The 15654-nt window shown below is 38.3% G+C and overlaps 1 protein-coding gene across 1 annotated transcript in view; it reads left to right on the top strand.

Moving 5' to 3' along the window:
* Positions 1 to 903: 903 nt before the first annotated feature.
* The window catches only part of LOC110056421 (motile sperm domain-containing protein 2-like), a 15543-nt gene continuing 792 nt past the window's right edge, over positions 904 to 15654 (top strand). The window contains exons 1-20 of the mRNA XM_089272916.1: positions 904 to 1000; positions 1083 to 1140; positions 1476 to 1594; positions 3021 to 3060; positions 3301 to 3387; positions 3581 to 3666; positions 4070 to 4138; positions 4685 to 4745; positions 4973 to 5011; positions 5321 to 5375; positions 7455 to 7524; positions 7809 to 7879; positions 8875 to 9019; positions 10130 to 10204; positions 10439 to 10545; positions 11229 to 11328; positions 12246 to 12342; positions 13387 to 13513; positions 13986 to 14127; positions 15069 to 15654. The exon at positions 15069 to 15654 is cut by the window's right edge and continues 792 nt beyond it. Coding sequence (XP_089129042.1) covers positions 989 to 1000; positions 1083 to 1140; positions 1476 to 1594; positions 3021 to 3060; positions 3301 to 3387; positions 3581 to 3666; positions 4070 to 4138; positions 4685 to 4745; positions 4973 to 5011; positions 5321 to 5375; positions 7455 to 7524; positions 7809 to 7879; positions 8875 to 9019; positions 10130 to 10204; positions 10439 to 10545; positions 11229 to 11328; positions 12246 to 12342; positions 13387 to 13513; positions 13986 to 14127; positions 15069 to 15203 — 1695 coding nt within the window. The 5' untranslated portion in view covers positions 904 to 988 and the 3' untranslated portion in view covers positions 15204 to 15654. The remainder of the gene's footprint in view (positions 1001 to 1082; positions 1141 to 1475; positions 1595 to 3020; positions 3061 to 3300; positions 3388 to 3580; positions 3667 to 4069; positions 4139 to 4684; positions 4746 to 4972; positions 5012 to 5320; positions 5376 to 7454; positions 7525 to 7808; positions 7880 to 8874; positions 9020 to 10129; positions 10205 to 10438; positions 10546 to 11228; positions 11329 to 12245; positions 12343 to 13386; positions 13514 to 13985; positions 14128 to 15068) is intronic.

Raw genomic sequence — 15654 nt, 5'->3', positions numbered from 1 at the left:
GCGGCGTTTATATGTCAGAGGGTACGTAGAAATATAATAGGTACCCAATGGGAACGTGCAGCTCCTGAAATGAGACACACAGGATTGCTTGAAGTTTCTAATTTCAACGTGAAGCAGCACTTTCCTAGACAGAATGATTTAGAAGGGAGTTTATCTCATTTTGGTTGAGCTAGCGTCGATTGGAAGGGAACAGTAATGTCACTGAGTAGGAGCTGGACAAGGCAAACGACTCCGCGTCTTTCTTATTGGATTATTTCTACCAGAGAACAGTGCATATAGGTAAATAGAGGCATAGCCTCCTTGATCAACGTTTACTTTATTTAGAGACTAATTTTCTAGTGTGTATTCCGTAAACTTCCGAAAGAAACGTTTCTCGTTACTTTCGGAACTACAGTAGCAGCCTTTGGGGCTCGTTACTCTCGGTGGGTCGTTACGTTACTTTCAGGGGGCAAAAAACGTCGTATAAAGTTGGTAGGACTGAGCTCTTTTTACGAAACAAAAGAAAGAAATTCTTCTTTTCCACTTTAAATTTATGTTGCTGCTACAGGCCAATGGGTGAGCTCTTCAGATCTGGGGCCCGTTTCTCGAAGGTCCCGAAGAGTTTTCGCACCGGAAAAGCCTTATGACTCCTGTTTTATTCACATATGCTAAATATGAAGAGAGGCCCCCTTCATACAGGAAGTTTCAGGTTTGTGCACCTGTCTGTTTTTAGATACAGATTACCTAAAAAGGGCCGTGCGGACCCGAAAAGTTACTGGATAATTCGAGATACGGGCCCCTGAATAGCTCTGAATAGCTCTGAATAGCTCTGAATAGCTCTGAATAGCTCTGAATAGTCAGATGGATGAAAAGCGTGACAAACGTGGGAATGAAATCCTGGGCCCTCGCCGGCTAAGGGAAGGGACCTGGGAACTAAGGACAAATATCGGCAAGGGTTCGGAATAGACTTAAGAACCCGAAAGAAACCGAAGACGCTCGTGATTCAAAGATGGCAGACGAGGTAAACAGGTTCGACATTACTTTGCATTTTGTTTTGATTTCGTGGTCGTAAAATATCGCCGGTTTATCTCTGTTTTTATCAGAATGAATTGGAGAGACATCGGATCAACGAGCTCAGGCGACGATTTTTCCATGAAAACGGTAAGACCCTAAATTTTGCATGCCCAATTGGCTGCGACCCTGCCTTGGCCTGAGTATTTGTTTGTTTGAACGTGAGATTTCGATCTTGCGAAGGCAGTGGAATGCTCTTTTACTCTCCGTGAAAGAAAATATATGCATACCAATGTAATAATGCATAATTTTGTACTACTTTGAACACGTTCGTGTATTAAGTGTGCATATTTTAAGCTTAAAATAGTTTATTTTAATTTATCACCGATAAATATTGATCAAGCACTGGTCGCAGAGTAATCACATTTTCAGCGGCACTCAGTATAACGGTACAGATAACAAGCTTTCATTCCTTAATATTTTAGGTTCAAACCTGCAGGATTTTCATGAGCAAGATGTAAAACGAGTCCGCGATGACGATCATTGGTTGAGTTGCTTTCTTAAATCTCGTAAACAGGAAGTAAATGATGCGTTACCAGCCTTGGTAAGTTGTGAAGACGTTTGGAAATGCTTTCATCGTTGAATTCGTGGCAAAATTCTCTTATTAAGAATCAGTTAATCGGCCAGTTTTGGTCACCCTACTGGAGTGCTAGTTTGGGGTTTGTTGGGGAGGAGGAGGGAGGATCTCACACTTAGCAAGGGATGAGTGGGTGAGATTAAAGGCCTTTACATCCAAGTTTACTGCAAATGTCTGCAGTTTGAGGTTAGACACTTGCCATTTGTGGTCCAATTTCACACACTGATTTCCATGCATTCAGATGTACATCAATACATAATGTCGGATTTACTAATTATTTTCATCTAGAGATCCCATGCTCATTTGCCACCTGTATGCAACTCTTTTAGAATTTATCAGACCAGAGACCAGAATGTTTTACTTTAACACTGCCATCTTCAAGATAAGACAACTGATTTTCAATGACTCAGAATCGCTGTTGTCACTGTTTCCTGATTGTTTGTCCCCATTTGCAGATCTCAGCATTCTTTACAGCATTTTTGGGCTGGATGCAATATGGGACAGAAGTTTTGAGAGAGAGTGGGAGGGAAGGAGAGGAGCATCATGTGAACTAAAGGCATCTGCGGTTGAGTGTTAATCGATACCCTTGATCAACCTGCGACTGACATCTTCATCGACACCCAATTGACATCCTAATTGATTGACTCTGTTGACATTTGATTGACAACTCGATATTTGACATCTCAATCGACACTCAATCAACAGTCAGTTATTAGTCAGCCGACTGTTGACAGACTCATATGCATTGTTCAAAAATTAGTTTACTCTCAACTGGCAGCCGACCAAGATGTCAATCAAGTGTCAATTGAGTGTTGGGTGAGAGTCAACCGAGGTGTCGATGGAGTTTTAATCGAGTATTGATTGATTGTTGATCAAAGGTCAATTACGGTTATCCATCGAGGGTATCGATCCAGGTGTCGATCAATACTCGACTATGGATGCCTTTAGTACACATTGGTCCAGAGAGGAGAAGGGTAGGGATGTGCATGATCCCAAACTGAACCATGAGCAATTTTGGGCACTTTTGCACCAGGCAGTATTTCCTGCAATTAATAAATCTCAATTTTGTGATTTAAGGTGCACCAAAACTGATAAATCTCTTTTTGTATTCTAATGTTACCATTCAGGGTACAAAGAAAAATTATTTTCTGACTTGCCTTTTGGACAAGCTATAAGTAGTATGTACTAGCCCAAAAGTTGTTTTCACTAGACCCCTAAAATTTAATCTTTCAAACATTTTTCCAAGAAATTTTACTTGCCTGTGACTAACCCCAGGCTATTGGATTGCTGCTATCTTTGACATTAGGGACTATGATCAGGGATTGATTTCATTAGACGTAAGAGGACTAGTTTTAGGCTAATACAAACTTTGTACTTAATATTCTTTTTTGAGGTGGAATGCGTAAAATGGAGGAAGTCATTTGGAGTGAATGGTAATTTCAATGATAATCATTAGTTTTTATTATTTATTGAAATTGATTGTATAAACCAACAATTTTAGTAAACTGTTAATTTTGTAAATCATTTAATATTCAGTAATGCGTTAACAATCAATCATCATCATCATCAGTCCTTATTTTACCACTGGATGCAAAAGGTTTCAGTCTATTTATACACATATAATGTGTACATTCACTTTATCTTTCTCTCTGTATTCTCCTTTCTCCTTGCAGACCTTGCAGAGAGATCTGTTGACCGCAGATTGCTTGAGGCTGGTTTCCTCTTTCCATATAATCAGGACAAAGATGGCAACACTCTCGGTAACTATCTACAGTAGAATTGAAGTCACAAGTCAAACTTGCATTGAAATCAAAGATTTACTTTTTCTCTCTGTGAGAACATTTTGTTTCCATTTTCAGCATTATTCCTAGTTACAATCTGTCAGTAAGAGAAATTACTTCAAATACATGTGTCAATAAGAAGACTGAAGTTGTTGTTGTTTTTTTCTTGCAGTCATCTTCACTGGAAAACTTTACAGAAAAGATCCTCAACAACATCCAGAAGTAAAGAGACTTCTTGTTTTTCTCTTAGAGAGGCATGTGAGTAAACTGTTTCTTGTTTTTTTCTGTCGTTTTGAGCTACCATGGGATTAGTAAATTCTTGAAATTCCTCTCAAACTCATTAGGTTTTATCTTCAACTCTTACCTACTGATTGAAATTTCATCGTAATTCTTCTTTCCTTGCTGAGTAGGCACTATTTTAATAAATTCCTGACCTTTTAGAGTAGAATAGTTTTATCAAAAATTTATGACATGTTGTGAATTAGCCTGTTAGTGAGTTATTTTAATTAGTATGCAATGTACTTATTACATGGGTTCAGGCATGCACAATAACTATTACTTTTAAATGCTTGATTAATATTGTTATTTTATTACTATTTGCAAAATAATTTTGAAATCATTTTTCAATTTATAATATTCTCAGTGTGATTGCTGTTTGCAGGCAAAAATGTTTCCTGGCCGAAAAATAACGATGATCTTTGATATGCAAGAAACTGGTCTAGCACACATGGTATACTTTGAATCAATGATAATTAATTATTAATTAATGATTTCAATAAATAAAATTTTCAGTCATTATTATTTCAAGAACTTTATTTTGTATAGAATCTAATGCTGCTTCAAACTAATCATATAAGAGTTGCTGTTAAATTTATGATTATAAATATTTTTCGTTGAAATACGGGATGGAGAATATTTTAAAGTATAAGTCAATTAGTATCAAAGAATTTAAATTTTTTCATTGAATAAGAATCAAGTTTGGAGGAAAGTTTTTTTTGAAAAAAATTAGCCTTCTAGGACTGATTTTTCGTTCTTATAATAAACCTCTTTAGCTTGGGGAGGTTGTTTTCCCATTGCAGACCACATGATGATACTCTTGCAAATTCTTGCTTTCAAATTTTTAAATAATCGCATGTATATGAACGAATAATTTTAAGATGGATTAAAGAAAGATTCTTGAGAGAATGTCATGTGGTCTACAATGGGAAAACAAACTGCCCAAGCTAAAGAGGTCTATTAATGGCGTAACCTAAATTTTGTGCACTTTGTTTTGTAGGACCTGGAATTTGTAAGATTTGTCATTAGTTGTTTTAGGGATTATTTTCCTTGGACGTTAGGTTTGTGGTTCACTCTTCAATATCACTTATTATGATAATAGATATTTATAGTAGTTATTTATGGTTATTATAATTAATTGAGTTGTTTCCCAAGAATTTTGTTTGCAATAGGACAATAAATTATCATGTTGATTGAGTAATGTTTTTGATTTTGTTGCCTGTCAGTCACTTTGAATGTTTACTCAAAATTTTTTTTATTAATAATTTTCTCTTTAATTTATTATTAGCATGGTTATTGGTTGTGGAGTTGCCCTGGATTTTATCAGGTATGCATTAATAGTATTTACAACTTAACAGCTGTACACTGGAAACAACTGAAAATTATTGAATATTTATTATTATTAATAATAATATTATTAATTAGTGTAGAATGCCATCATGTGGTGACAGCTTCCCTGCTTGACTTCAATGTATCATTTTTTTTTTTTATAAATAGATATTGTTTTGAACAATTTTAATTCCAGTTAGTTTAAGAACGAAAATTGTCTACAGCTGTTCTGATCAAAGGATCCTAGGATTTAAGGACCGTTTCTTATGAGTACTGACTTCTCTTGCTTTGTTTTTCACGGCCATAGCTGCATGGAAAATAGTCAAGTCATGGTTGAGCCCTGAAGCTGTAAATAAAATCAGGTACAGCAGTATCGCACAGCACTCAGTATCATGGTTAAACACTGAAGTTTGACAACATTATTTCAAATTATAAGCATGCAATATGTGCAAATTGCAGCTCCTCAAACATTTGTTGTGGATGCTATTGATCAAAAGATTTTCTTGAGAACTCATATCAATCCATCTGTTGCAAAAAGCAGTTATATAATAATGAGGCCTCACTGTTTGCTCCCAAGATCAAAGAAGCACTACACATACTTTGGGAGAATCCAACACTTAATGCATGTGTTAAACACCTTAATTTAAACCTTTCTGTTTGACTTTTGTATTAGTAAGAGCAGTTTTCAATTGAGTGTTGAAAGTAATTAGGCAATTAGTTTGGTTTTGGTTTTGGTTTTGGTTTTACTACAGTTTGAGATTGGCTGAATACATGTCTCTAATTGGTAAGTAATTGGTTTGGTTTTGGTTTTACGACACTCGATTGAAAACCGCTCTAACTACTAATTGTAATTATTATATGGCTTTGGCTTGTGGCCGATATAACGCGCGCTCTGATTGGTTAATTGTCACTGAATTGTAGGGCATTATTCTCCCGTAATGCCCACGGGCCGATTACGGATTATGCAAATTAGGAAGAGCCCGGTTCTGAAAATTCAAGCGCATTGAAGCGATGAAAGCCGATTAAAATCAGTACGAGAATATCAGTAGCTAAAAGTTTAGAGATATTTCTTTAATAAAATTTATATAGATGACTTACCAGTCGGTAACCTTGGCGGGCACTAGTGAAAAACAATCAAAGTTTGCCTAGTCTTAAGTAAAGCTAAAATCGCTAAGTAAAAAACACCATCGGCAGATCTGCCATGCATCCTGAGCAGAACACCACAAAGAAACTTATAAGTTATCATCTTAGTCACAGCAATTACCGAAGTATTGAACTCCATCAAAGTTCTCGTCAAATAGATTCCCTCGCTTTGACACAAGCAAGTGTAAATCAGCTTCCAGGATCATCAGATGTAAACAATCGGGCGGTTTCTGTCGGTAGCAGTGTCTCTGATAACTGCAGACGTTCACAAGGCTTGAAATGTTCATCCATAAATCCCAGAATGAAGAAGACGAAGATATGTTGTCGAAAGCGAATGCGAAGATCGAGTTAAGCTTATTTTGAGCAGTCCATTCTGAAGCATTAGTATCTTCTTTCACCGAAAGACGGTTGGTTTGGACAATTTTGAAGCACTTGCTGTCTTTTCTATATGCGTTGACGTTTCGCCCCAAAAGTCGGAAAAACTTCCCCATCAACTTGTGGTACCACGATACTAAAATACATTTTTGAGGCTGTGACAGTGACTTTTCCGTAAAGAAATGAGTGTTTTTAACGGAATACGTAATACAGTGGTGAAATTCGCTGACTGTGTAGTTTTGCCCTAGGTTTGAGACGATGAATGAATCGGTAAACGCGCGCATCGCCGGATGTAAATTGACGACTTCTGCTCGAATGATTTTTCTCTTTATTGATGAGCCATATAATAAACAACTTAACAACCTCAACCATTCGGTCGTTACGGGAAAATCTCAAACCTCAGCCTACCGTATTGACCTCGCTATCGCTCGGTCAATACGGCAAGGCCTCAGTTTGAGATTTTCCCGTAACGACCTCACTCTCGGTTATTAAGTAGTTATTACTGGGCACCATTGTTATTGTAATTTTTCACTTTTTTTATTCTACCGCACACTATGTTCATTTCACACTGAAGATGGCAGACGCATCTGTGGAAACATGTTTGTTAAATTTAAGAGTGTTGTGTTTCTCTTTAAATGTATATAGTATATCATCATTGCCATTACCCAGACCAGTTATCATTACGTTTAGTGGGTGTGATTTCTTTGTGTCAGTATGGTGATCAGAAATTAATGTTTGTGTCAGCTCATCTTTTTGTTGCAAATAATTACATCATGTAGTTGGTAGGTTTTTTTTAAAGTGGAATGCAAATGCTTAAATTTTTGAATTTCAGATGCCGTGACCCTCATAACTGACCAAGAATGCACAGGCGCTGTGAATTACATCAAGTTTAACTTATATCCATTTTATCTTGTTGTTTTCAGATTTTTAAGCAGAGTAGAACTTACAGAGTTAATTGATGAAAACAAACTTCTTATCAGATTAGGTGGAACAGTAAGTATTGAAACATTTTACCAGTCAAGAGTAATTGAACTTGTCACTGCTTTAAGAATAACTATTTAAATAAAGTAAAGCTCATTAATCTGACAGCACTCTGCACACATTACGTGCCTGTAAAGGTGATTGAGAGAGTAAGATTTGTAAAACTGCATCTGTTTTCTTGTCATGAGGTTAAAGTGAAAGCTGCCAGAGAACATAGTAGTCATGTGATGAAGTAAGAACTGAAACAATAATTTTGGTTGATTCACATCTGATGTAAAATACCTTTGTCTTTGTAGGATCCATATGAATATTCATATCCACCCACAAAAGAAGCCCTGAACAGCCTTGGTGTTGCCTCTACGGATAGGTAAGTACTAAAGATAGCCTACTAAGCTGGCGAGATTTTGCACGCAAGTGCTTTTGTTTTGGCAGCCAAGCTGGTAGACTGCATAGCATGGGCTTACACCCGCTTTCAGTGTTAGTTCACGGGTGACACCTTTTGGCCATCTTTTGACATGCTATGAAAATGGCTGAAAGACCATTTAACTGTGAAACTGGCAATTTTTTTCTGGTTATTAGCAGAGGAAATGACAAATGAATGATAATCACTGACCTCAAATGGCCAAAGAAGATTGGGGACATTGCATGTTTCCCAATTTACTGGATAATTCAAAGGATTTTAGTGTAGTTGATCGGCTCTCAATAGTGATTTCTGGAAGAATTGGACCATTACTGCCTTTAATACTCACAAGGTGTAAACCTTCAAAACAGTCAATTTATTTCTCCTGGAATGACCTTGATACTCCTAACCTTAAGTAGTTTGATGTCAAATAAATCCATCTTTCACCACTAAAATTCGAGTTCGACTGTAAAGAAGTCTGTTGCGCTTACATTTTTGACGTAGGCCAGGTTACATAATGTGTCAAAAGATGGCATGTGAAAAGATGTTGCCTATGCACGTAAAACTGAAAGCAGGTGTAAGTAATGAACACTTCACCACGGGTGTTGCACTTGACATTATTTTACTTTCAGAGTGCCTCTCTCCACCCAGGTGTATGAATGGGTACTAGTGAATTTATTGCTGGGAGTAACCCTTCGATGGATTAGCATCCCATCCAGGAGGGAGTAGAAATACTCTTAGTGGCTTCATTTTACAGAAACCAGAGATAAATACCTGTGCCTCTCGGCCCATATGCCGATCATCTTTTTACGTGTTGCACTACTCCAAACCACTCTCTTTTATTCCTACTCAGCACCTGCTACATGATTTAGTTCTGTGGATACAAAGCATACTGATCGATGATGTTGTCATTCTTACTAAGTCATGCCAACACTAACTCTTTCCCTTTGATCTATCAACAGTGTAGAAGATGTGCATATTGCAAATGGTTCCTTAAACCAAAGCATTGATTTTGATGACGACAGTTGTGAGGAAACACAGTCCAATCAACAGCTGTTACAATCTTATGAAGATCGTGAAGAAGCTCCCTCAACACCGACAAAAAAGGTACTTGCCAACTGTTAATATTCCCCAGCCTTATAGTAGTTACATTTTCCTGGACTTAACACCAGGCTGGCACCTGAAGGTCATCCAGTCTTAAACAGGGTTGCCACAGGTCAGGAAATGGCCAGGGAAAATTCTTCAAGGTCAGGGAAAAGCCAGTTATCATGAGTCAGGGAAATTGACATTTTGAAGAAAAGTCAGGGAAAATTGAAATAATTTAACACGGCAGATTTAATACCATTGAAGAAACATTTGGGGTCAATGTGATCTCAACGGTATTTTTTCCTTAATGAAGAAGTAAAATTTGTTGAAAACTTATCAGTCTTAATGAACAAGAGGAAAGGGCCCGGGGGGAGGGGGATACTTTGGGAATTTCTGGGTGGGGGTGTGCCACTGGGACCCTGGAACCCTTAGCCTATACCAGAGCTAGTTCAGCTGAATTTTGCTACCCTATATTAGAGTAAACTCCCCAAACCCCCCCACCCCCATCTATCGACACTGTTGAGGCTGATTTGCGTAAATTTAAACTTGCTGATTTGATTTTTTTATATTTTTGAGTGACAATTCCTGATTTCCTCAGTCTAGATAAAATCTTCAACCAACTAGTCAGTTTTGTGAAAAATTATACCCTATTCTAGACCCAAACGCTCTGATTTATATACCCTATCCTAGAGTAAACTGCTTGAAAACCATACCCTTCACAGTGGCACATACCTATATAGCCCATATATGGCAGTGCCCCCCCCCCCCCCCGGGAAAGGGCGGCTGTAATGGGAGGCTTGAAGCCGCTACTACATCTGACAGTTTGCATTTATTTGGTCAGGGAAATTTCTTTTTTATCAGGAAAAAGTCAGGGAAATGTAAGGGAATTTTGAAGGAAAAGTGATGTTTGTGGCAACCATGTTGAAGCGAGTGAGACTTCATCCAGGGTCACCCAGGCCCCAGTGCCAATCTTATGATTTTTTTTTTTAGTTATTGATTAAAGCAGCTCGCTGCTAAAGAAATGTTTGAATAGTTCGTTAGCTTTAGTCTGAGCAGGAAAGTGACAGATTGCCGGATATCAAGGGCAACAGCCATGAACTGAAGAAGTGACCATATTGGTTTTTTTTCAAGGTGACTTTTGAGGATGTACCTACAGTAGCAACCCAGGGTGAAGACAGTTCTACCTCCCCTACAAATGCAAAACAGGTAATTTTCGGACTCGGTTATTTCCGACTCAAGCCCATTTCTTTTGAATTTGCTTTTTTCTGTCATTTACTGCCATTATCATTATTTACTATCATCATGTCGAACTCCTCGCAATAAATTCAAACTGATTTTTGTTTCCCGTGACAGAAATCTAACCCTGTTTACTGTTTTGAACTCCGTTGAATGGTAGATTTGAAAGATGTCGAGAAAACTGAACATTTTAATTTCTTGTAGAGAGAAAACCCCACAAAGTTCCCGTTTCGAGCTGTACAGCCAAGATTGTCTCAAAGACGAGCACCTCCGGACGGCTTTACGAGTTCAGCAAGTTTGCTTGTTATCACGTAAGTAACTTAAGTTCAAAATAGCCTTCCTTATAGATCCCGGTGGCAGCAAAACCTTCGAAAAATTCTTATAACTTTTTGCGAGCATCCCCTTGACAAGACTGCGAAGAAATCGACCTTTTGACGACACGAAACGTATGGCTACGTTTTGATGTTTGTCGCCCCGCCGGGAGGGGGTGTGGGAAAGGTAAAGGATACTTTTCAAGGAGCATCCTCGAGCATTTTTCAAAGTCCCCCACCCCGTTTTTGTCGATCCTGCAATTCATTTTCCTCCAGGACATTGCTGGTCATCCAGACTGTCTGATGACTTCCTGCTATTTATTGAGTACTTTTTTGCAGAATGAAGCGGTTCAGGTCCAGTCACCTCTGATTAAACTATGTTTTCAAGCTTCTTGAAATTATACTTAAAAAAACGTTACTGATCTTTAAATAAAGGTTATTTTCGAAGCGAAGTGTGTTTGGGAGAAGTCAAAATTGTTAGACTAGACGTGCTGCCAAGTCGACTTTACCTACACACTTGCACTTATAGTTATTCCTTTTTTATTAGCTGTAGTATTTCTCTTTTACCCAAACATCCAGTTTTTTAGATTATTTCTACACCCCGGGCCGACATTTTACATGTATATATTATCTAATTATTGTTATTACTCAACCTGTTACTGTGAAAATGTTGCTCCTTACAGACCGTCAGAGGAACTAGTCTTTACTGGAACAACTTCAACAGGAGAAATTCTTCAATCTTTGTCGCTTGCCAACAACACCCTGTCAGCTGTCGCCTTCAAGGTTTGCATTTAAACTTTCGCAATTGGCTCCATTCCTTGTGTTAATTTAACTTTTTTTTCTGCAGATTTTTTTTTCGCCTTTGTTTTTAGGATAACAGGTTGAGCTTTTCTCTCCGTTGCTCGTAATCAACATCAGTCTTCAGAATAAACGTGGTTGCTTCACGCTGAATTCGCTCCAGCTTAGTGACATTTCTGGATGTGTGTGGTGATCACACGACAGTGCAAAACTCCAGCTGCGATCTGACCAGGGAAAGATACAAAGTTCTCAGTTTAAAAACATTCTTGAGTCCTTTACAGGTTCTTCAGTTTTATAAGACCTAGGATCTTGTTGGCCTTACTCGAGATTTTATCAATATGATTGACAGATTACAGATTACAGTTGGTAACCAAGGCAAGATTACGAAACTCAGATGTTAACTCCAGGATGTTATTATTTAAATATAAATCAGAGTAAATAGGTGTTTTTCTTTTAGTAATACGCATCAGTTTGCATTTCTTTGGGGGCTATTTAGAACTGTTGACCGAGTTCTTTTCGCTGTCGTTGTTGTTTGTGTGGACCTAGACGAAACAGAGGTCCAATAACGAACAACAACTTTAATAAAGGGGTCAATATTCCTGTATGTCTGGACCGAAGATACTTGGTTCCGCCCTGGTTTAAGCGATCAGACTGCGCGATTGAGATCATCTGAATGAGGTGCGGAGAAGGCATATAATAGACCCAGTTTAACCGGTGTGGCCCTTTAACATAAAATACTGATGTACTAGATAAGTGAACTATAATTCGGCTGTTAAACGACCAGAGCCCGCAGCAGTCGTGTTTCCCATTAATAGCAGGTTGGCAGCTTTTTCCCTTGCCCTGATTCTCTTTCTCATGTTGGATTTGTTTGCTCACATACTCCTTGAATCTCTCTGCTACAGGTCAAGACGACTTCACCGGAGAGTTATCGCGTCCGACCCAGCTCTGGAGTGATTCCTGCTTCCTCGTCTGCCGAAGTCAGTGTGTTTTTACAGCCAGGTAAGACTGAATGGAGAAAACTAAGCGGTCACTGATGAAATTCCTAATTTGCTGGAAGAAAGAAAGAAAAAAATGCAGTCCTTTTACACTGCCATGCGCCACCGCGGAAAGCGGCACGTTAGAACAGCATAGTAAATACATTATGTCGATGAAAGTTATGATAATTATTTCTATGCAATTTTTGTGCGCGACTGAGCACACATGAAAGTCTGCGCGTCATAAATTGCAATAATTATTTACAATAACTGTCTAATTTCTCGCACGCTGATTGGCTCATTTTTATCATCAATAAGAGTACAGACGGATAAAATGTTAATTTATGCAAGCTTTCAAGTTCAACTTTCATCTGTCAAACTGTCAACTTTTTAGCCAATGAGATTTTATGGACTTTTTTAAGTAGCCAATCAAAAAGCGAGAAAAGCTATTGACAATGTTCGCGTCATTTTGAATAAAATCCAGTCATCTTTGTTTACGACAAGTTTACGGCGTCTTTTTCGCTCATTTATTCCCGGCATTTGACCATTTTGGGGTCTTGTTATTGTAAAAAACATATTGACGTCAGTTTTTTTATGCGTCTGTCCTCATTGATGATAAATTTCGTCATAACATTGTCAAAGTTTATGACCTAAAAGTTTATGTTATGACCCAATTTATCATCAATAAGAGGACAGAGGCATAAAAAACTGACCGTCAATTTGTTAAATACCCTCCAGTTGGCGCGAATATATGCTCCGATATTTGTCCGCGAGCATTATTTGTTCCGAGACGCGAACAGTTTTCCGAGAGCGTAGCTGGAGGAAAATTGTGAGCTTCAAGGAACAGATAATGTCCAAGGAGAAATATCCGAGCATATTCTCGGGCCAAATGGAGGCTATAGTATTTATTATCCTTCAAATATTCTTCGCCACACGCGCAGTTTTAGCTGAGGCATATTCAATCACATGACGCGTTTAGACCAATCGCGCGCAAGCGAAATTATTTAATAGGTTTTAAGTTTAATTATTATTATTATTATGAAATCAAATCAGGATGTTTTCATTTCAGGTCATGCTGCTAGTGTTATTAGAGACAAATTCCTGGTAATGTCCACTGGGCTACAGGATGAAAAGTCGCCGAGTGAACTAGCTGCATTGTGGAAAACGATACCCAAAGCAAACATAGTTGAACATCGGTCAGTCAAGCCTGCCTTAACGGCAGAATTCAACTTTAGCTATCTGTCTTTGGCCTTTTGTACACTAACATTAAAATACTTGTTTTTCTTTCTTTGATTAACAGATGTTTTTTCTTCTTTTTTTGACTTGGATTCTTGACTTAAGCATTAGATACAGAGCAAACAAAATCATGGGCAATTTTTGCCGTTTGCCGCAAACATTAGTATTAAACTTCTCTTAACTCTCTATTGGCTCTCTCCCCAAAGTGCATGCCAGTCTATCGCATGTTAGTCCTCAGCATTTTGTTAAGTTGCTTGCTCCTCTGCGCATATATACTTCTGTGTTGACGGTGGCAGTGTGTGCGTGAGAACAAAGTGTCTTACCTGAGATCACAACGCACTCCCTCCGGCCAGGGCTGGAGTCTGGCACATTTTTCGTTAGGCTTCGCATCTCCACGAACTAAAAACTAACATCAGTGTTATATTTTCTCAGACTTCGATGCCGATTTCTGGCGTCCAATTCCCAGCTCTCCAGTCATTATTCTGATCTTGCCGAAGGTAAACCAGTGACGTTAAGTATGGCCATTGACAGCATTCAGTCACTTCAACGACAGCTCAATGATGTGGAGAAAAAGGTTTGTGCGTTATGAACGAGTGCATACAAGAAAAGATGTCTGCTCGAGATTCCTGCTAGCCTGCAAACGCAGACGTATTTTGGGCTTTCACTTGGTTCCGCCGAAAAATAACGTCTGCGAACCCGAGCCAGAAAACGATTTCTGTGACGTAGGAATTCTAAGCCAATCACAGTTTAGCTCAAATAACCCCAGAACTACTGCGCGAGGTATTCGCTGCGAGGAGCACTCGAGTTTCATTCTATCATGGAATCTGATTGGCCAAGGAGAAACAAAAGTCATTACGTCACAGAAATCGTCTCCTGGCTCGGGTTCGCAGACGTTATTTTTCGGCGGAATCAAGTGACAGCCGGAAATACGTCTGAGTTCGCAGGCTAGATTCCTGCCTGCTGGACTTAAAAGTTCTTTGTGATTGTTATAAATATCGAACAAGATGCTTTTCTTCGGAAAAGACAAAAACTTGCGGATGTTTGTGTATCTATGGCTAATTGTTGCAACTTTTGATTGCATTGTTTCAATCAGGTTTAATTAGACCGATTTCTTTGTCACTGGGACTAAATTTTGCGTGCTCTTAATCTGTTTGTTGTTACAAGTTGCTTTAATTTTGCGCTTATGTATAAACAATGACATTGACAAAGAATGTCCTCAGTGATTATTATCATTATTATTTGTTAGCTTTCTCTCTTGCCGAAACTGAAAGTAAGGTTTGTCCGACGAATTCCAGATGATGTTGAGGATTTTATAGCATGTTTCTCCATTACAACTAGCCCTAGCCTGTGATCATGCTCTTCAAAGCAATAGCGCCCGATCTCAGGTTAAACTGGTCCAGCCTGCTTTCCTAGACCTTCCCCCTGGACTTTCCTGCTTTGCATGACCGTCTTGCCAAAGGTAAAGCTTATGTTGCGTTTGTGGTGACCTTTGCGTTTTATTTATTTATTTTACAGCTTGACGCCACCAACAAGAGAATCGCCCACATAGATGAAGGCCTTCATGTTTTTATAAAAGTTCAATTAGGTCTCTTCTCTGCTATGATAGTTTTATTCGCTGTTGTGATGTACTACGCTACGTACTTCATGTAACACCTCATATAAAGTACCGTTGCGCTCACAGGTCCAAGTGGACGCGGTAATATAATAAACTGAAACTAAGAATTGGAATTAATTTTAAAGATTTAGGACTTTGAATAAGTTAGGCTCGAGTGAATATTGTAAACACAAAAATTTGCGACATTAATAAACGACGTTTCGACATCGTCAGAAGTCATTGTGAAGTTAATGTGTAGGTTAGTTTTTGCATTACAAATAGATCCACAGTTATGCGCATGAGGTGGCAAAATACACATGTACTTGACAATGACATCCGACGATGTCGAAACTTCGTTGATTAATTTCGCTAATTTTTGTGTTGAAAATATTTAGGACGTTGTCCAAAAATTGTTTGCTGGCCAACAGAAAAGGATTTTTTTTTTTTCATTTGGCTCTTTTTAAAGTAATGTTATTCAATTCAGTAAACTTTTTTGGCTGAAAAGTA

This window comes from Orbicella faveolata, unplaced genomic scaffold, assembly GCF_042242905.1.
Source record: "Orbicella faveolata isolate gen_17 unplaced genomic scaffold, um_ofav_v1 contig_35, whole genome shotgun sequence".
Classification (NCBI taxonomy): Eukaryota; Metazoa; Cnidaria; class Anthozoa; order Scleractinia; family Merulinidae; genus Orbicella; species Orbicella faveolata.
This window is presented reverse-complemented; position numbering and strand designations above follow the sequence as displayed.